The sequence below is a fragment of the Echinops telfairi genome, unplaced genomic scaffold (assembly GCF_000313985.2).
Source record: "Echinops telfairi isolate 266 unplaced genomic scaffold, ASM31398v2 ScPeMD7_16;HRSCAF=60, whole genome shotgun sequence".
Classification (NCBI taxonomy): domain Eukaryota; kingdom Metazoa; phylum Chordata; class Mammalia; order Afrosoricida; family Tenrecidae; genus Echinops; species Echinops telfairi.
Genome location: NW_022103913.1, coordinates 3,776,905 through 3,799,042, shown reverse-complemented (window position 1 = coordinate 3,799,042; position 22,138 = coordinate 3,776,905). Strand labels below are relative to the sequence as shown.

At 38.6% G+C, this 22,138-nt stretch overlaps 1 protein-coding gene across 4 annotated transcripts in view; it reads left to right on the top strand.

The window, feature by feature from the left end:
* The window catches only part of PLS1 (plastin 1), a 126,048-nt gene that overhangs the window by 57,332 nt on the left and 46,578 nt on the right, over window positions 1-22,138 (top strand). For all 4 annotated transcript variants that reach the window (XM_004712068.3, XM_045287449.1, XM_045287451.1 and 1 more), the window contains exons 2-4: window positions 8,824-8,929; window positions 16,269-16,432; window positions 20,088-20,217. In XM_004712068.3, the coding sequence (XP_004712125.1) occupies window positions 8,860-8,929; window positions 16,269-16,432; window positions 20,088-20,217 (364 nt within the window). In that variant the 5' untranslated portion in view covers window positions 8,824-8,859. The remainder of the gene's footprint in view (window positions 1-8,823; window positions 8,930-16,268; window positions 16,433-20,087; window positions 20,218-22,138) is intronic.

Here is a 22,138-nt window from a genome sequence, read left to right as displayed (position 1 = left end):
AGAAGCAACAAAGCCCACATGGAAGAAGCACACCAGCCTGTGTGATCACAAGGTGCTGAAGGCATCAGTTATCAGGCATCAAAGAACAAAAAATCATATAATTGTGTGCTCACCTCCCCAATAAGATCGGGTACATAAGCAAATGTGAAGAAATCTGATGGTGCCCGGCTATCAAAAGATATAGCGTCTGAGGTCTTAAAGAACTGTTGACTTTCTGATTAGCAGGTGAGTGCTTAACCACTGCACAGCTAGGGCTCCTTATAGAGACAGAGGTTTCACTAAAATTGTTGAAGTGGTAATTTGGTGTAGTGAATTGCCTCAAATGTAGTTTAAGGGAACATAAGAGAAAATTCAGTTGTGAGAGACATCACTTTATAGAATATTTTCTTCCTCTAGAATCTTAAGATAGAAAATAACTAGGTGAATTCCATGATTTTAAAGTATTAGAAGTGACATCTCCTGAAATGTTTACAAGCTGTTAGTGTAAAACAAGAATAAAAACAGCAAATAAATTTGATTTGAAAAACCTGCTAATTTCTACGGTTTCTACTTAAACTTTCTTTCAGATGAATATCTTTGAGAAGCCATAACTATTATTGGGTATTTGATCAAAGGTAAAAATACTACTCCAAAAAAGAATGAAGAATTATGTGTTTGTTAGTGTTCTTTTTTTGTTGTTGTTAGTGTTCTTAAATCTTATTTTCAGCACCATTCATTTCTGAATCCCTGTTTACCATGTATCTCTCTGGTTTCCTTATACTTTGGTAGATATTACCATGTTGTAAAGCAATTATGGTGTGGTCATACTGAGGTCTAGAGTGACTAATTCTTTGGAAATTGAACTCACTTAAAGGAAATTGATACTCACTCATATGTGCCTGTGCTTGCTGGGGTGTTTAATAGACCTGAAGATTCTTAAGACATTTTTTTTTTCTTGAGAATTTGCTAAGTTACTTTTCTCCTTACCTGTAATGAATTTGTAATTTCCTGGTCTTAATGGTTTGTTGATGTTGAATGTTTTTACTGGGGTTTGAATCCATCTGAACCAGTTCAATCATGGCTGGCTAAGTGAACCTGGAACAAACCTTAGGGTATAGCACATGGGTGGCCTGCACTGATAATGGGAACTAAGAAAATGGGCCAGGATCCTGGAAGGGGAGATTTAGAAAAGGAGTAGTGACTCCTTTCAGAAGCCTGGTGCATGAGATTGGATTCTTGGCAGGACATGCAATTGAAATGTCGTGGTCGACTGCCATGATTGCCACCTTTGAGCAGGGCACTGGCTGTTTCCAACTTGGTTCAAATTTCCGCAAACAAGAGGAGTTGGTTGCTATGCAACTCACACTGCCATTGTTTTCTAAGAGCCAAATTACGTTGTTAGCAGGGCTTCGACCCATAATTTTGTCATTCCTATTATTCTGATCCATCCAAATTTTGGTCTGTTTTACTGTCTCTGTTATAACTGAACTGAGAAGACCTGGCTGGAAACCCTGTTATTTCATTACAGCCATATTCCTTGCCCTTCCTCCTCTTCTGTGCTCTTCCAACAATGCCCATTCCCCATAATATGCTACAGCTTGTGAGATAGTTTATTGTGCCAGCCTGCCTGATAAACACACGTGGGATTAACTGAAGGGCAGAGAGATAAATGGCTCGGTGAGCCTCGTCTTTCTTGTCTCTCACTCTGATCATCCGACCAGTGTGCGGCTGCCTTGCTTGTCCTGTGCCTCAATTTAAAGGCTACACTACCTGTGGGACCCCTAGCCTGTGGACTGTGTCACTGTAAGTTGAGGTCCCTTTAAGACATCGCTGGAGCTGGGGACTGGCAGTTGGTGACCTGGCTGGCAGTTGGTGACCTGCCTTCTGATTGGCTGCTGTGCTGAGATAGCCTAGCTCTCTCTCTAAATAGAGGAAGATCTGGCAGCAGACTAGACTTGAAGGACTGCTAGTCTCTCACAAGTCTCTCACGGGAGTGAGTTGAATTGAGCCATTTGTAGTGCTTTGTAAGTTAACTGTTTCTTTCTTGTATTATATATTTATCTGTATATGATTTAACAGTTCATTTCTTGCTATATATCTAATTATCTTTATAAATAAATATATTAAATTATCAGCAATTTGGTTTTATCTCTCTGGAGAACCCTGTCTAACACAGCTTGGCTTCTGGCTTTTAACTAGACATGAAATTAAAAGAGGAATGGGAAGACTCTGGATGAAGGAAAGAGGTAAACAAGTAAAAAGAAGTAAGGTATAGTCCTAGTGACCTTTAACCTATGAATGTAATCCTCTGCATTGCTGATGGGGGATCAGCCATAGCTGATTAGTCCTGTAGTTCATTGATGTCCTGAATGTCCAAGATTAGATAAGGTGGTGGCAAAATACAAATTATGACAAAAGTAATGCTCCAAATGTAGATGGTAAAATCTATTCAGAAATATGGTTATAGTTTAATACTTCTCAATATAGAAATATTCTTTCTCCTTTGAGGAACTGACCCCTCCCCCATTTTCTTTGGGTAAATTATGTTTATTATAATTGCGCTCCAATTTATGTCTAGTACTAGGATTATAGCTCTCCATATATCAATTGGAGTCTTTTTGTTGTGAGCAATGGAAACTAGTTTAAACTAGCCCCGAAAGGAAAGCATTGCTTTCATATCAGTAATGTGTTATAAGGGTTTAGCCTGGTGGATTTCAGGACTCAACTTGCCAGGTTCTCTTCACTTTGCTCCCTGCTGTGTTGTATTGGGTTTATTTCTCAGCATTGCTTCTGTCCTTGTGGAAGCAAGTTGGTGGCAGGTGCTCTGATGAATTACTTCCTGCTGTGTGGGCTTAAGTATGTGAGCAGGATGCTCACTCCAGAAAGCTCCACAAAACCTTCCTGTGCTGTCTTGGCACTGATTAACCAAAACCTCATTCCCAAACAAATGAGTGTGGCTAGGGAATGTAATGCACTGATTAGCAAAGTGGCACAAATTTCTCTGTCCCTTGGATGGGCTGCAGTGAGGGAACGGCTTGTACTGGCGAAGGTATGGCCAGACCCATTAGTGCACCCAGATTGAGAGGCCAGAGGGACACAGAGGAGGCAAGGCACAGTTCACATACTGCCCTTCTTTGCCTGGGCCATCCTCCAACTCTCCCACACTGATGACTTTGAGTGCTTGGACTTCCCTGTCTGGTGTTAGTGAGGGATAATAAAAAGAACTTCGGTGGGAGATATTTGTGTGCAGAGACCTGTTTTTCTCTCTCTCGTTCTCCCCCGCTGACCTCACCATTTAATGAACATTTCTGATTAACTTTGCACACTCATTCACTTAGTTACGCAAGTCAAATAAAGAACATTTGAATAGAGGTGCATCCATGATTAAATTCCAGACACAAAGCAGTGAAAGTCAGAGTTGTGGCGCCAACGGCTTTGATTGACTGGGCAAACTTCTGCTTCCAAACTCTTTTCAATCAATCCTTTTTCATGTCTGTCCATTTCTGACTTCACAACGTCTTTGTTGATAGTTTTACCCTGCTATCCTGGTTCGGATCTTTCCTCTGAGGCCACACACCCCTCTGACTTCCACTTTGTCTAAACGAAGAAGGGTAAAGTTTTTCCACAGCCCGAAGTCTTCACTCACGAAATGATACATAAGAACTTTTGTTTATCTTTTTTCCCACAAGCCTGTGGACTCTTCCTCATTTTTGCTCTCTTGCACACATGTATGCTTTACATACACACGTCTTTGACCTTCTCCTTACATTGCCCTTTCATATGCTACAATTACTTTGAGTACAATTTGTCTAAACTTCCAACCCAAAGTTTTATGTGATATGTGCTGAGTGACACAGTAAGTCCCATGTAGTTTACAAAGAGGCACTTTAAATTCCTATTCAAATGGCATAATATAACTAGATATTATTCAAATTTGTTAAGGAGAACATAATCAAAAGATTGTTTCAGGACATTTACCAAAATAACTGAAGTTTTAAAAGATCATTTATTGGGGGCTCTTACAGCTCTTATCACAATCCATACACCCATCCATTGTGTCAAGCGCTGTTGTACATATGTTGCCCTCATCATTTTCAAAATATTTTCTTTCTACTTCAACGATTGGCCTATTTCCCATAGAAATATGCTTTTTTCCCTTAGTCTACCAGGCCCTTCCTACCTAATACTATTTTCTACAGTCGGAATAGAAATAGTGCCATTAATGATTTTACTATATTTTCCCCATATACACAATGTAGAATACATTGCAACACTAAGCTAAGTAAAAGATGGGGATCATGTCTAATGCCAGGAAGAAGGAAAAAGGAAGTGGACTGAGTGTAGGGAAATGGCCAGGAGTAGATCATGCAAAGGCTAGAAGCCTAAGTGAGGTGGATTATTAGTTGACAGCACAAAGCAGATTTGGAAGTAATGAAATTTGGAAGCAGATTTGGAAGTAAATACTTGGAAAGAGTGAGGCAGAAAAAAACCCAAGGTTAAGATAACTATATATTGTTATTTTTTGAACTACCTTGTTTTTACAGGAGAGTGTTATGCTTCAGATATTTAAGAGGTCAGAAATAATAGTTTCAAATAAATATCACTTCACACCTAGTGTAGCTCTTAATAAGCATGTCTGATGGATGCTTTTGTGGTTCCTAGGATATCCAGGCAATTGGGACATTATTTTGCTCATTTGAGATGAATGTTATTTATAGTATTGACTTCATACTGGTCATTTTTAGGAAAGCTTGCTTAGCAGATAGAGTCACTATGAGTTGCAATTGATTTGGCAGCAGTGGGTTTGGATTTTTTTGGCCTTGTAAAATAAATGGAAAAAAATTAACCTTGGTTCTTTCAGTATGGACAAATTCTCAGGAAAATATTTGATACCAGATCAAAACAGCTATGTTGCTTGGCATTATAAAGGGTCTCAGTGGTGTCCCTTTTAAATGTTCTTTGAGTCTTGGGAACAAAGAGAAGTCTAAAGAGTCAAGATCAGAGTTGTAGAGTATTTGGGGTGAGATTTCCCAATGACATCTTCATAGGACAGCGCTCGCTACCCTCGAAGAAAGAACAGGAGAATTTTCACTATAGAAAAATATTCCATCAGGTTTTTTTCTCATTGATGCAGTTTTCCATTTCCATAAAACTTTTGCCTAATAATCTCCGGTCATCATCTGGGTCCTTTGAGAAAATCCATCAAGATTCCCCCTTAGGAATCCCAGAAAACAGTCACTATAACCGACTAGCTGATCTCTCTATGTTGAGTTTAGTTGAACACCTTGGAAGCCACTATTTTAATTGGACCTTTTTTTGAAAGCACCCTAAAAAGTCAAGTGTACTGTGAAGAGAACTTGTCTGCAGCCATCCACTGATTGCAGAGACAGGTTTAAATATGTTTTGTTTGGTGTAAGCCTGAGCATGAGCCTGTTGGTACCATTGGATAAAGTCGGTGGTTTGAGTCCACCAGCTATTCCACTGGAGAAAAATGAGGCCTATCTGCTTCAGTAAAGATTTATAGCCTCAGAAACTCTATGTACAATTGCTATGAGTTAGAATAAATATGATGGCAGCAGGTCTTGTTTTCATTTTATATATGAACTAGAACCCTTATAGCAAGACTTTTTGAATTACCCTTATATTGCATGTAAATTATTATACAAATATATATTTATATGTGTTGATGGCTTGATAGCAAATTATAATTGGGGGACCACAGCTGAGTTCTGCCATAGTTTAGCTGTGTGATACAAGTTGTACGAGCCCCCAATAAAATGATTTAAATAATAAATAAATATTAAAATTAAAATAAGAAAAAGAATAGAACCCTAGGTTTGTTTATCATTTGGAATGCAAGAACAATACAAGCACTGGAAATTTGCAGCTTTTCTGTGGAATGAAAATGCTAAAATTGGACAGCTACCTTTAAAACTTGAGGCAAAGGATAAAAATCATTTCAAAAGTGGGAAGGGATGCACAGGCTAGTCAAGACCAGAGATTCAAAGCCAGACAAGACAGAATGAACATTTTATAGACTTGAGGAATTAAGTTTAAAAATCTTAAGAGGTTAGCGTAATCTCTATCAACACAAAAGTAAGTATGCTTGTAAATAGTTTTAAGTTACAAAAGTAAAACTTCAATAAAATGCTAAGATGTAAGAAACTGCATCTGGGGAATAAGATAAACTATTTAACCCCTGCTCACTTCATGCAATATAGAATTAACCAATGAGCAATGGTGTATTAAAAAACAACAGCCAAAAATATAATGAAAAATTAATTAGAACCAAGTTCAAGAATAATTGTGAGAGATAGGATTCGATCACTTAGAAGGAACACGAAAACAAGCTGGTATCCAGACCCCAGATGACAAAGGGTCCCTATTCTTAGGTGGGCTCCTCACGACTTAGTATGATATGCCAATTCACTGAATGAACTATTCTGGAAATTTATGGGTTTCCCTGAATAAATAAAAATGTTCAGGGATGATGTATCTCCTATAAATATAATTTTACAAAAATGGTGAATTTCCATTTTCATTCTTTTCTAGCTTTGTATTGTGAATTAGATGTATGCTAACAAGTAAAATTCATTTTCTAGCCAACAATTCATACACATTTTGTCTCATGTCATTTATTGCACTCTCCACAATGTAATAACACTTAGCTTACTCTCTCTCTCTGTTGTCCTGTTTCTAATTCCTCCTTCTTTCCCAACTCTTCTGTGCTTTGTCTTTGGGTAAGTACTGCCCTTCTGATCTCAAATGGTTGATTATTCAAAGTGTGGCTCCCTGCCTAAGGCCATTGTTTGCCTATAGACCTGAGGATTGTTAGCCATGGAAGTGAGTTTGGTTCCAGATCTAAAGGGTGACTATGGACCATAGTCTTGGGGATTCCACCAGTGTGTATCCGAGCAGTAAGCCTTTTTTTTAATGATTTTGAGCTTTGTTCTACATTTTTGCCAACTCTCTCTAGGACTTTCTAATGTGATTTCTTTCAGAGCAATTAGAAGTGATAGCTGGCCGCCATCTTTTTCTTCTGGTCTCAGGGTCACAGAGACTGGTGTTCACTTGATCCACTAGTTCATTGGACTAATTGTCCCCTTAGGGTAAATTTTAAGTTCTGGTATTTCTGAGGGAAATATGAGTACATTGTAAAAAATTACTTTGAATATATTAAAATATTTTCCAGAATTATTTAAATAATTTATAGCTTTACGTACTATGCCTAATTTTGCATGCTCATGCATGTGGCTATGTTGTTGGGAGACTCCATTCTGTCCCACATCTATTATGCATCCTTTGTATGGCTTTACCACCACCTTTCAGTTGGTGTAGTACTGTAGTGGTTTGTATGTTGCCATAAATCTGGAAGCTATACCACCAGTATTTCAAATACTCATAGGATTAGGTTTTAGCATTTCTTTCATACTAAGACCAGGAAGAAAGGTCTGGTAATCTACTTCTAAAAGTTAGTCAATGAAAGTCTATGGTTCACAACAGATTATTAGCCTGTATACTGCTGGAGACCTCTTAAATTTCTAGATTCAAGAGTATTGATGATGGATTAAAATTATGGGTTATGGATTAAAATAATAGATATGAATTGCAGCCTTCAAAATGGATTACATTTTAATGTAGAGAGAACAAAAATCTTCACAATGGACCAGTAGAGACATCATGATAATCTGAGAAAGGACTGAAGTTGTCAAGGATTTCACCTTGCTTATTAGGTCCATGATCCAAGCTCATGGAAGCTGCAGTCAAGAAATCTAATGACACGTTGCAAGTAAATCTGCTGCACAAGACTTCTTTAAAATGTTGAAAAGTAAGGATGTTACTTTGAGAATGAAGGCAGGCCCGATCCTAGCCATGGTATTTTCCATTGCCTCATATGGATGTGAAAGTTGGACTTTGAATAAGGAAGACTGAAGAAGAATCAAGGCATTTGCATTATGGTGCTGGTGAAGAATATTGGAAGTATCATGGACTGCCAAAAAAGCCAACAAATCTTTCTTGGAAAGAATACAGCATGAATTCTCCGCAGAAGGGAGGATGGCGAGACATTGCCTCATGTACTTTCAGGAGAGACCGGTCCCTGGAAAAGGACATCATGCTTGGTAAAGGGTCCTATAAAAGAAGAAAACCCCCAACAAAATGGATTGTTACAGTGACTGCAATGATAGGCTCAAACATAACAAAACTGTAAGACAGCCACAGGACAGGGCAGTGTTTGTTCTGCTGTGTGTGAGTTTGCTATGAGTTGGTTATGGGCATTTGGTACACCACTTATTTTCTACAATGAACACTATTGGCTTGCTTTTAAATTTTTTTATTTTAACAAATTCCTTTTAGATAATAGTTTTCTTTTTAGTCTGTCTTGGTTTCTCAGCATGAGAAGGATCCAGCAGATGGCAGAGAAAGGATGTAGTAGTGGTTGAATATTGTAAAGCTGACCATTGAAACTACAAATTCCATTCCAGGATGAACGTGTGCATAATTTTACCTTTTTTGTGGAAATGATTTGTGTCTTTAAGCTTTACTTTCTGATTTCACCCATTACATACATTTATAAATGCTACACTTTCTTGAAACTTGATGTGGTTATTTTAGTGAAATAATGGGAAATGTAAATAATAATTATGCAAGCCCTTGAGAAAGGCCTGTGCCCTGTTAGAGCACCTGATGTGAAAAACAGATGTTCCTTTCCCTTACTGGGTCTCCATTCATGTCTGCCAGACGTTCTGCAGGACTTCTAGAGATTGCATGTTCTTTGTACCTTATATTAATTCAATAAATGTTTCCAAAGGGCTAATGTTCCTTTTAAAATATTACTTTTTCTAGATATAAAGGCCTGAAGATAATCCTTCTTGTCCAAAGATGGAAAACAGTACTACTACCATTTCTCGGGAGGAGCTGGAAGAGCTTCAAGAAGCCTTTAATAAAATAGGTATGCCGGAGGAAAGCAAAGTAGGATCTTCCTGTTCTTGATGGTAGATTTGCAGGAGTGGGATAATGCTTTTCATTGCCGCTACCACCACCCAATTACCTGGGAGCTTTATTGATTTCTTTTTTCCTACCTAGCTTTCACTGGATTCTTTCTTTTCTTTTCCTTTCTGAGACATAAGCTAAGAATACCTTGACTTTCTACAATTGGACTTTGAATCCTTTGATCATGTCTTTGCAGAGAGTAATCCAGGTTAATGAATGACACTGTAACTGAATATGCTTCACATGGTATCCTCATTATACGTAAAAATACAGAAACACTTCCTTGTGTGTTAACTGAACTCTGGCCTTTATATCTCGATTACCACCAATGATATTTTATGACTTCAGGCTGGATATTTAGAAAATCTTAGCATTGTTTTTAAATGCCATATGTCTAAATTTTCTTGTCTTTCATACATTATCATTGACAACTTTTTCTTTAAAATTTTTCAAAAAATTCCTCCTTAATTCTGTTGAATCTTGATTCTTCCACAATTTGCTCTTAAGTAACTTATGTCAAACAAAATGAATGTCAGCATGATCTTTTGTATTAATCTGGAAATGCACGCAAGTGAAAGTTGAACCGAGTGAAAGGTGAGCAGGGTGAATTGACATTTGGACAGTGACACCACCACGTAGGCCCCTTCCTTAGCAGGCTTCTGTCTCTGGCTGAGTTCTCTACAGGAGCAAAACTAGTGAAGCAAAGTGTGTGTGTGTGTGTGTGTGTGTGTGTGTGTGTGTACATATGTACATACCCACAAATCTGTAGAGAGAAAGAGTGATTGATTGATTCCAAGGAAATGACTCACATAGGTGTGGATGGATGCTGGTAAGACAAAAAAAAAAAATCATGGGCCAGGCATCAAACTGGTCAGATGTAAGACTGCTAGCTCTTTGGGTTATGGGAGCTGATGATACACAAAACCAATAGTTCAGCAGGTAGATTATTATTTCATGTACTAGGAACCAAAGCTTAGGACAAGTTGCATGCAGGTTTGTGAGAAGGTGGCCTTTGAAAGAACACACACATATATATACACACGCATATGTTAATAAAATATTATAGTACAGTATAAAAAATATTTTGAAATTGCATTAATGTGTTTTTCAAACTTTTTACTGTAAATTAGGTTGTTTATAGGGCAGCTAATCAGTTTTACATTTAACTGCATAAATAACTTTGTTTCAAGTCATCCATTGAAATTCCCTCAATGTACCTTCCTCTATTCCAGTTCTCCTGTGTTTCCCATTTCCTTTCCTCCTTCATGCCTAGCTCCCTGAGTTTTGTCCTTGGGTAGATTCTATATCTCTGATCTTAAATGGCTGAATATTCTATGACAGGGTTAGTTCCATTCCTGACCTGAATGGTGACTGAGGTTCATAATCTTGAGGTTGCACCAGGCTCTATTTGACCAGTAAGCCTCAGCTTTTTTATGATTTTGAGTTTTGTTCCACACTTCTCTCCTGGACCTTCTATTGTGATCCTTTCAGAGCAGATGATGGTGGTAGCTGGGTGCCATCTAGTTCTTTGGGCTCAGGATGGTGGAGACTGGTAAACATCTGTATATATTGGATGCAGTCATATCTTCAGGGAAACACCCCTTTCAACTCATATCAGATCACAACGTGGAGGATGGGTACATAATATCTGCCAAGCCATTGAACTCATGCATGCCCTTGCCACATTGACACCTACCCTTAACCATCACACTCAGGGATATAATCACCACAGTGTATCTTATGCTTAGATTTATCATAAACCTAGTGTATAATGGGTAAAACTCCTTTCTGTTTGGTGAATTACATGATATGACTCTTCCAACTATAGTCTTTGTAACTCCCACCAATGACTGGGTAGGGTTATGCAGATGGGAGGTGCTTGTGGCTCAGTGAGGTGAGGGTATTGGATAGTTTAGCTTGCTGATCCTATGAATAAGGTCCATTACACTTTTGTGGGGTGAGACTATAGGAACTCGGTGTATGGAACTGTCATGCCGAGTGATTCTGCCATTCTACTAGGCTTTTAATGAGCCATCCGGTGGTGCGAAAGAAATTGTACTATCATCAAGACATAGGAGTGGAGTCCTTTGGACCTGATGTCCCTTCATGGATCCTCTTGATCCAGGAGACAGAGCTGTGACATTGGAGTCCGAGTTGGCAGAGTCAGGACACCGGCACAAGGCATACCAGTGGTGTCATAGCCCTTGGAATGAGAGAGCTAATTGTTTGGGGGCAAGAGGCTTGCTGGCAGACTGACATGTTTGGGCACTCATCTAGGTAGCTATATTTGCTGGCCCATGGAGCTCAAGCTAAGTGCCTTCTGGTTTAGGCTTACTGATGGAGTGGGTGTCTTTGGCCAGATACTGACAGATCTAAAAGAACTTTGTAACACACCCTTGAGCAGAACAGAGGCTGTGGGGCTACAGGGTTGTGGGACCTGGGTGTGCTTTCAGGTACTGATGAGAAAGGGCTGTTCTGATTGAAAAACGGTCTGGAGTTGTTTCTGATGCTGAACTGTAACCTGTTACCAACAACCCTGATAAACTCCATATGTGTGAGTATAGTCTGAGTTCTGTTTGGCCATTGCAATGAACTAGCAAACTTATCAGAGTAATAGAGAGTACTGTGGGAGGGGCAGCTAGTGTCAGAGTTGATAAAAAAGTTAGGAGGGTGGAGGCATGTTTGACTTCCACCTCATCAAACTTGGCATTGGACTGATGCTAATGATGGTTCTCCCTCCACCTTGATAAGTCAGAGGATGTTGGTCACCACCTCACTGCACCACTGATGTAGACAGGACACCATGCAGAATGACTTTAAGACTAATACAAAGAAAAGCTGTTTCACTAAGTGAAGCTTCCTCTCCACCCCACCCCCCTTAAAAAATGCTCTCAGGAAACATGACTCATGCAAATCATTGCTGTGCAATCAAATGAATTCTGCAACCCTTTGGGTCTTTCCATCTCTCGCTGCACAACCTCTCTCACAGTAACTCACCCTTCAAAGTACCAGCTCCATGGGATGGTGGTGGATTCAGGCTCGTTGGGAGTGCCTCAAGCTGGCCTTTTCTTTCTCTTGAGGCCTGTGTTCATAATTGCCATTTGAGCAAGAATATGATATGATCTCTAGAAAATTATTCTTAATAATGTTATCATGGATTTTATGTGGTGTTTTCCAGACAAAAACTGGGAAATCTGCCCCTTTTGAGCATTGAAACAGAAGAAATAATAAGTGTCTCTCCTTGTTGGGTATTCTTTTGTTTCATAGATGCATTGTGGGAGACTGAATAAAAATGGTACCCAATGAATTAGTAATATATTAATTTATTAATAATAAATATAATAAATATAATATATTTATTAATATACACTAATTTTAATCTATGCCTTGGGCATATAATCTTGCAATATTTATTTAATGATATTTTGAGTAAATAATTCATTGGTGAAATAATTCTGATAGCAATATAATATTCTCTGTGTTAGGAAAGTACTAACACTCAGTCATTTTTACAAGATAAACTGCTGCTCACTAACTCAACAAGCCTTCTGATAATTTGTACAAAACCATTTTTCTCAGAAGAAATGAACACACCCATGTTGCTTATTGGATGAGATACTCCGGGGTCACTGTGAAGGAAGAACTGGGGATTTAAAATATTTCTCAGTCTTGTTTCTTTGTAAACTATAAACCTTGGGATGATTATTTAACCTCCGCTTTGATTTTCTATCTGTAAAATGAAAAAATGACTACCTCAGAGTAGTTGGCACAGAATATGTGCTTATTAAATGATGTCTATTATATCTTGTCATGTCCTACCAAATCAGAGGTCATAAGGGACACAGCTAGTATTTAAGTACCTGGGTCTCTCTGCTCAGAGTTCTGTCTTCTCACCATTCACAATATTTTAGTATGATGGTTAGCAGGGAAATAATTTTGCCCTCAGCCTTGCTGGTTTTTAAACATACCTCACCACGGTGCTGTATTTCAGAACTATGAGAAAAGATTCTAAATTGGTAATGTACCAATGACAAGAATTTTCTTTCGATTCAAAGAAATCAGTATTATGGTTGCAATAGCAAGCAACTTTGCTTCCTAGCTGACTTATGAGAGCATAGCAATATTTTGGTTATCAGTGAGAACTGTTTCATAGTTCAGCACAGAATTCATTCTAAAATTTAGAAATTAGAGCTGCAAGGGAAAATTTGGTTTTTTATTAATAATTTAGTTGTGGTGATGACAGCTCTGTTCTTGAGAGAGAAAACACAGGAAACAAAGTGACTCCTATCAGAGTAGCAAAGAGCACACACACCTGGTGGATCCAGGGAACTGCGGGAACAATCCACCTCTCTCTCTTGACTCTGGGAACAGGTGGGGTTATCCCTCTTTGTTCTTTGTTAAGAATGATACTCAATATCTAGGGAAGAGCCTCTCTGCACTGATGCAAAAATCCCTGGAAACTTGTTTCTCAAAGTCCAAATACAGTTGTGAAATTATTTCTTGAACATCCTATCTCAAAATGACACCAAACATGATTCAACCCTCATAATGATATCATAAATACATAATGAAGAAGCAATGAATTATTGATGAATGAAACAGATCTGCCATTAAATGAAATCTAGAACAGAAATGCCTAATGTGCTTTTTATATGACACACTTATTTTATGTGGAACATGAGGTCAGAACACGTTCCATTTTGTAACTTGCCAAAAGTTAGGATCTGGATGGGCTTATTTTGGTAACAACTTGAGTGTTGAAAGCTCATGAGTGGCCATCCAAGGTGCAACTATAGGTTGTTCTGTTTCTGGAGCAAAGAAGAACAAAGGTAATAAAAACCCCATGGAAATAAGACCACGTGAACTCCAGTCTCAATGACCTGAAACCAGAGGAAGAACCAGGTGCTGCCCAGCGGTCACTGCCCACTTCTCAGAAAGGGAGCACAATAGGAGGTCCTTGATAGAGTAGGAGAAAAATGTATAACAGAACTAGAAATCCATTAGGCGTCTACTCAAGTACTCCCTCAATGCAAGAACATGTTGTTCTAATAACCTGGCATTCTGTGACACTCACCTTCCTGACACAATCACAGAAGACACAATGGGTACATAAGCCAATGTGGTGAAGAAAGCTGATGGTGCCCGGCTATTAAAAGATGTACTTCTGTGGTCTTAAAGGCTTGAAGTTAAACAAGTGGACATATAGTAGGGAAGCAGCAAAGGTCACATGTAAGAAGCACATCAGCCTGTGTGATCACAAGGTGTCGATAGGATCAGGTATTGGGCATCAGAAGACCCAAAACAATCATACCGATGTGAATGAGTGGGGTCAGAGTTGAGACCCAAAGCCTATCTGTACACAATTGGACATCCTCTCACAGGGTTACAAGGAAGGATGAGTCAGCCAGACTGCAGTGTAGCACTGACGAAACACAACATTCCTCTAGTTCAGTGGTTCTCAACCTTCCTAATGCCATGAACCTTTAATACAGTTCCTCATGTTGTGGTGAGCCCCCAACCATAAAAGTATTTTCATTGCTACTTCATAACTGTAATTTTGCTACTGTTATGAATCGGACAACGCCTGTGACAAGGTCATTCAGCCCCCAAAGGGGTCATGACCCACAGGTTGAGAACTGCTGCTCTAGTTCTTTAATGCTTCTTTCCCCCATGGACCCCCCCCCACCACCACTATCATAACCTAATTTCTACCTTATAAACCTAGCTAGACCGGAGCATGTACCCATGGAATTCAGTACAGATAAACCCCCAGGAACAGCAATGGGAAAAGCGATACCATGAGCGTAGGGGGAAGGTGTGGGGTGAAAGAGGGAACCGAATGCAAGTATCAACATTTAACACCCTGCCCTCTGCAGTAATTGCCCTCAGCAAGAATTTATAATTTATCAAGGGTTCACAGTGGGTGGTGCTGTGGGGATGAGGAGCTGATACTAAGGGCTCAAATAGAAAATTTTTTGAAAATGATGATGGCAACAAATGTACAAATGTGCTTGATACAATTAATGTATGGATTGTGATAAGAGCTATAAGAGCCCCCAATAAAATTTTATATATATATATATATATATATATATCCTAGAAATCATAAGGACTATGTTTACTAGACTGATAAAGGTAGAACCTCTAAAACAAAGTCCTTAGATGCCCATCTGGCATGGCACTGACTCTCCTCTTTGGCTCAACACTTTCAGTCAAACAATAGACAGTCCTTTAGTACCAGGGAGGTAGGCAGTCCTTAGAACAATCAACCATTATGGCAGGAGAGGTTGAGGCAAAATGGGGAGTGAATAATGGTACCAGAAAGAAGAAAATGTTCTAAAATTGTTTGTGACGGTGATTTCACAATAATTTATTTAAACCATTCACTTGTATGGTATGTGAATTACATGTCAATTAGACTGTTTTAGAAAAAAACCTGATAATGTTAAGCTATAAAAGAAGAAGAAAAGAACAATCAACCATCTAGGACCTAAAGGGCAGGAATTCACTCAGGAGTGAGACGCAGAAAGCAGGAAGGGATAGGAAAGAAGGATGAATTATTAGAAATGCTGAACACAGGGAAAAAGTGGGGAGAGTGCTGTTATATTACAGACATTGTAATCAATGATGTCGTAGTGATTATGCATTGGACTTCTAACAGAAAGGTCAGCAGTTCAAAACTACCAGCAGCTCCATGGGCGATAGATGGGATTTTCTTCTCTGGTAAAGAGTTATAGTCCTGGAAACCCACAAGGGGCAGTTCTACCCTGCCCCATAGGGTTCCTCTGTGTTGGAATTGACTCGGTGGCAGTTAGTGATTGAGTGATTCAGTGCCACAAAACAAAGTATGTGTTTAGTGGAAAACCAACGTTCTCTGTGAATTTTCACCCAAATCACATACACACACGTAGAAAAATAAAGTCTGTATGGGTGTTCCCTCTAGACTATTGTTGATCTATTTCTTTTAGATATATGAGACCTTCCTAGTCTTAGGTCTTTCAAACTTAGTCATGTACTAAACCTGTTTTTCCATTTGTCAGAGCAATGCTTATGCTTTATACTTAACATATATGTGGTCACCCTGTAGTAGGAGAACCCCATTTAAATAGAAGAAGAGGTGTTTTGTTTGCTAAAGTATGCAGCATGCCCGTAAAGTTTAAGTGCAGAGGAGGTTCCTGCCCCTCTGCAACACCCACGAAAGGTTCTGTATTACTGTGCGCACCCCAAACCACTCTCTGAGTCTGATCTTCACTCAACAGTACACATGATAATTGACAGCTCTTCTTCTGTCTTTATAGACATTGACAACAGTGGGTATGTCAGTGATTATGAACTTCAGGACCTCTTTAAAGAAGCAAGCCTTCCTCTGCCTGGCTATAAGGTGCGAGAGATCGTGGAAAAAATTCTAGCAGTGGCTGACAACAACAAGGATGGCAAAATCAGCTTCGAAGAGTTTGTGTCAGTAAGTAATCGAATCTTCTAGTGGCCACTGATCAGTTTGTTCCAGCAGAATTTCAGTGATGTCCTTGTTTGCCTTGGTTAAACCAAGCTGCAAAAAACATAGTAAAAATATAGTAAAAGTCACTAATAATTTCCATTAACAATGAGTAAAACCCAGAGGAAAATTTCTCTAATTGCTTGTGGCTAAAGTTAACTACAATTCATGTTGAGTATCTCTGTGTACAGATTGTTTTAGGAGCCCCCTCCCAGTAGATAAAAATAACCTGGAAGTCGTATTAGTTGGCCTTGGAAAATGGAATCGTACTGTTATATTCTATAATTGAAGTAGCTACACAATATGGATGACGTCCCTTCTGGAAACCGGTTATTTACTTCCATGAGGAATAACTTCAGCTTCCCCTGTTAGCAGCATGTGAATTTTGATGCTAGGTATGGTAGCTGTGTTTCATTGTTAAACTATATCTAGGTTCAGGTAGTTGCATGAGGTGAAAAATAACAGAACTCAATCCAATGAAAGAAAAATAGATTATAGAACTGTTTGTACACTTCAAGCCTCCAGGCCAGGAGACATGAGAGATCACTTGGATAAGTTGCCAGGAGCCTGTGAAGAGTTGAACAAGGGATACTACTTTCTTCCATCAATACTACCGTGACTGTGTTTTTCTTATGAAAATGTAGACATTAATATAATGCAAGATTTATGAAAATAAATGATTCTTCATTCATTAAGTAAAGAGCATCTCTTTTGCCAGGAAGTCTGAGAGGCACTGCTAGTAATATGCGTGAAAAGCGATGTATAGTCCCTGATTTCGTGGAATTTACATTTGGTAGGCAAGACAGAGTAACACAAATGTATAAAAGATAACACTGAAGTGTTGTTGAAAGTTTGTATTTGTGATAAACAAGTAGGTCTTACTATTAAAAAAAGAAAGATAACACTGTAACAAAGATACTTATTGTGCCCCTTCATGAGTGTGAGGTACAAGGGATTGAAGTTTGAGGGAGGCTGAGACACTTGGGGAAGGTGGAAAGATTTTGTGGCTTTCACTAGTATTCTCTACTTATATCTCTACATTTTAATATCCATTGCAATGGCCACACAGAACTCACAGAGAATATTCATGATTAAAGGGTTAACTAAGAAAGTTAACAAATTCATGATTAAAGGGTTAACTAAGAAAGTTAACAAATTGTAAAACCCCTGAGAAATGCTCAGGATACCATTGTTCATCGGGACAGGTTAACAAAGTTCTTTCAGGTCTGCTGATAAGTGCCCATAGTGGCCTACCACCCTGCTGTAAACTTCAACTTTACCACATTCCGCTCAAGCTCCAAAGGTCAGCAAGCCCACCTTCCCCAATGAAGTCCGAGAGCGGTGGTACTCAACCTTCCTAATGCCGCGACCCTTTAATAAAGTTCCTCATGCTGCGCTGACCCCCAACCATAAGATTATTTTTGTTGCGACTTCATAACTGTAATTTTGCTACTGTTATGAATCGGGTGACCCCTGTGAAAGGGTCATTGGATCTTCAAAGGGGTCCCAACACACAGGTTGAGAACCGCAGGCCTAGAGTCACCCTGCTCCATAAGCCAGGCTCCTGCCCCAAAGCACTCACCTTTACTTGATGTTATAGCTGTCTTCTGGATCCAGGAGGTTCACTGCACAGGGATCTTGGGTTCAGAGGATACTCTCTACTCTTGGCTCTTGCTGGTAGTGAGATCTTCCCTAATCCCTTAGAGAGCTCATTTTATATGCAACAGGATGGCATTCCAGAGAATCCTGTTCACTATTACTCCCAGGTAAATCTTATCAGTATCTTCCTCTACATTCTTACTAGACCTATGCAGGGAAAAGTAGCTTGGTGGGAGTCAGAGGTATTGGCTCGAGAGCCACATTAAATAATTCACTGACTCTGCAAAAGTTAACTAAAAACAGAAGACAAATTTTAAGGAGTTAAAGGTGAGGTGCAGTAGGACAATGAGCAATGTCATTAGGGAGGCAGGGGAGCTAGCATATGCAAAGGCCCAGTGGTTGTAGTTGGAGTTGAGATGGTAAGAATAAAAAATATATGTGAGAGATCTATTAGGGTCAGGCCATGCAGGGTCTTTTCATTTATAAACAAATGTTGTTAGGTGTCATCAAGTCTGTGTTTCGTCTCATAATGACTGTATATCATAGAACGAAGAAACAATATCCAGTCCTACGCCACTGTGAAATCATAGTTGAGCCTAATGTTGCAGTCACTGTGTCAATCAATTTCATTGAAGGGCTTTTCCTTTTCAGTGACTCTACTTTATGAAGAATAATAGTATCCTTTTCTAGGAACTAATCTCTCCTAGTAACATGTCCAAAGTATATGACATGTTTTGTCATCCTTACTTCTTAGTAGTACTCCAGCTGTACTTCTTCCAAGACAAATTTGTTCCTCTGGCAGTCCCTGGTACTTATAATATTCTTCACCACAACTGTAATTCAAATGCATCCATTCTCTGTTTGTCTTCCTTATTCATTGTATACCTTTCACATGCATATGACGTGATTGAAAACACCATGGCTTGGGTCAGACATGGCTTAGTCCTCAAAGTGACTTTGCTCTTGAACACTTTTTAGAAATCTTGTACAGTAGATTGACCTAATGCAATACATCATTTGATTTCTTTTCCTTTTTTTAAAAGATTTTATTGGGGGCACTTACAGTTCTTATAACAATCCATACATCAATTGTATGAAGCATACTTATACATATGTTACCATCATTATTTTCTAAACATTTCTTTCTATTTGAGCTCTTGGTATCATTTGATTTCTTGACCAGTGCTTCCATCAGCATTGACTGTGGATCCAAGCAAGATGGAATCCTTTGACAGCTTCATCTTTGTTAGTCATGTTGTTGTTTACTGGTTCAGTTGTCAGATTTTGGGTTGTCTTTACAATTCGTTTTATTCTACACTGAAAACTGCTGTCTTTGATCTTCATTAGCAAGTGCTTCCAGTAAGTCCTCCATTCTTTCAGAAGCAAGGCTGCATCATTGGCACACCACTATTATACTAATATCCATGTGCATATCACTATTATGCTAATAGCAATACAGTACTGCATATTGCTGCTATACTAATAGCAATGGCAAACAAGCAAGAGAGGAGGACTAGAGTATAAAGCCACATGATCATATTTGCATTAAAGAATATATCACTCTGGCTGCAACGTGGCGGACTCATTGAATTCAGTCTTAGTTATTTCTAGAGAATTCAATAAGAATACAATGGAGAGGGAGTTTCTGAAAGCCCATGTTATCCCCATAAGAACTGACTTATTTTAACGAGAACCCATTTGGGACAGACTAGAAACTGTTTTCACTCACACATCCTTTTATCACATAGCTAATTTAGATTTGTATTATAAAAGGTCATGATAAGTTTAGAATAATTTCAGTGTATTCCATTTAAGTGCAGTTATAACAAAAATTGTTTTAATGGTTTGGGAGGTACACATATTTGTGAGTTTTGTGTTATTTATTGGTAAAATGACACAAGATTTGTGTGTAAGAAAGTAACTAAGTTCCTTAAGAAAACTTGATTTGCTTTTCTTTGGATGCCTTTCCATATAAAGCAAATTTCTCCGATCCAGGCTTAATTTTACACATATCCCATTCCAGCTAATGCAGGAGTTAAAAAGCAAAGACATCAGTAAAACATTCCGGAAAATAATTAACAAGAGAGAAGGCATCACTGCTATTGGAGGAACTTCATCCATTTCCAGTGAGGGGACCCAGCATTCTTATTCAGGTAACCTGTTTCTTTATATTTGATCTTTTGGGCATGGATTTGTTCAAACAGTGCTATATTTCATCAAATCTAAGATGTAATTCATTATATCCTATACCACTAGTTTATGAACCATTGAGAGGGAGAAGTACTGCAAGCCAAATTATAACATCTTGACAAATTTGAAATGTATCCAAATTTCAAGGAAAGCAAAATGAAAATTCTGGAACCATTGAAATCAGTGCATTTCCAATATATATGAGGCACAATGCTTATCAAAAAATAGAGACAGCACTATGGTAGTTGTTTTTATTTCAGCTGTAAGTATGCTTAATAATGAACGTTGAATGAACTTTTATCCTGAGTCATAAGATGACTTTACTTTTAGGCCTGATCTGGAATGGCAGAGAGGCTTAGTGTAAGGACTTCCATTTGGGGGGAACCTAGATATCTCGTTCATTTTCATCAAGTAACAAAGTGACTAGACAACACAGTACTTGATTTGCTTGATCTGATAGAATCACTGGATTATTGCCCAGTGGGAAATCCAGCATTGCATGGTTTCTGAGGAGGAGGTGGCTTACCTCATGTTAAGTCTAGTTCTCAGGGTCTGGATATCTAAGAACTGTTAACAAGTTCTTATAAACTTAGAGTACTGTGTGTTTTAAAATTTTTGACAAAAACTCCCTGTAACTTTACCCTCATGCCCTTCTCCAGAGACTGGTCTCTCCTGCTAACATGGCCAACATATATATGTGTGAGATGAAGTTTTGCCATGTTTGCTTTTAAGGAGTATTCGGGCTGTACTTCTTCAAAGACAGATTTGTTTGTTCCTCAGGCAGTCCATGGTATAGTTAATACTTTTGACAAAAGCCAACAGCTTTACTTGTCTGTAATTTGTCATACTTCATTGGCTTTCATGTAACTGTGTTGATGGATTTTATGCCAGCAGTATTTCCAATGCCAGCATGGTTTCCCCCGGTGAACATGTCTCAACAGAGCTTCTAGACTAGGACAGACTAGGAAGAATGACCCGATAACCTACTTCTTTAAAACATTGACCAGTGAAAACCATAGCATGGAATATTTCTTAGTGCATTAAATGGCTTTAAGAAAAAATAGCTCTAGCAAGATGTAATTTACATACCATAAAATCTGTCCTTTAAACATGTACAGTTCCATGGTTTTCAGTATATTCACAGAGTGCACACCCAGGATGACTATTAAAGAATATTTTCATTATCCTAAAGGAAAACTTTGTATTCAGCAACAATCACTTTCCATATGCTATTATCCCTACCTCTGGCATCCACTAATATACTTTCTACTTCTCTGGATTTGCCTATCCTGGAAATTTTTTTGTTCCTTGAACTGAGTGTTTCCTTTCTGTCACATAATATTTTTAAGGCTCATTCATATGGGAGCATGCATCAGTATTTCATTACTTTCTATTACCAAACAATATGGATTTATAGATATCCATTTATAGATATCCATTCAGCAAAAGGTGAACATTTGGAGTTTTTCAACTCTTTGGTTATTATGAATTGTGCTGATATGACTTTTGTGTAAACCTTATGTGTATACACATTTTGAATTCTTGTTCTAAAAGTGGAATTGCCACGCCAAATGGTGACTCTGTTTATTACTTTGAGTAACTGCCAAACTTTTCCCAAATTGACAGTGCTATAAGTCCATGAAGAGTCTATATATAAAAGTTCTATGTCCCAACCTCAGGACTGGCATGCTGGGGCTTCTGGTGGGCCTCAGGTTCAAGAACTTCCCCTGGACAACTGCAAATCAGGTGATGGAAAGCTTGAGTGTGGGGAACAGAAGGAATTCTCTTAAGTTGTCTCCCCAAAATATGTACCAAACTTAGCTGCTTAAGAGTGACTGTCGGCAAAAGTAGGTCAGAGGTTATTCTCCTTAACATTGGCCATCT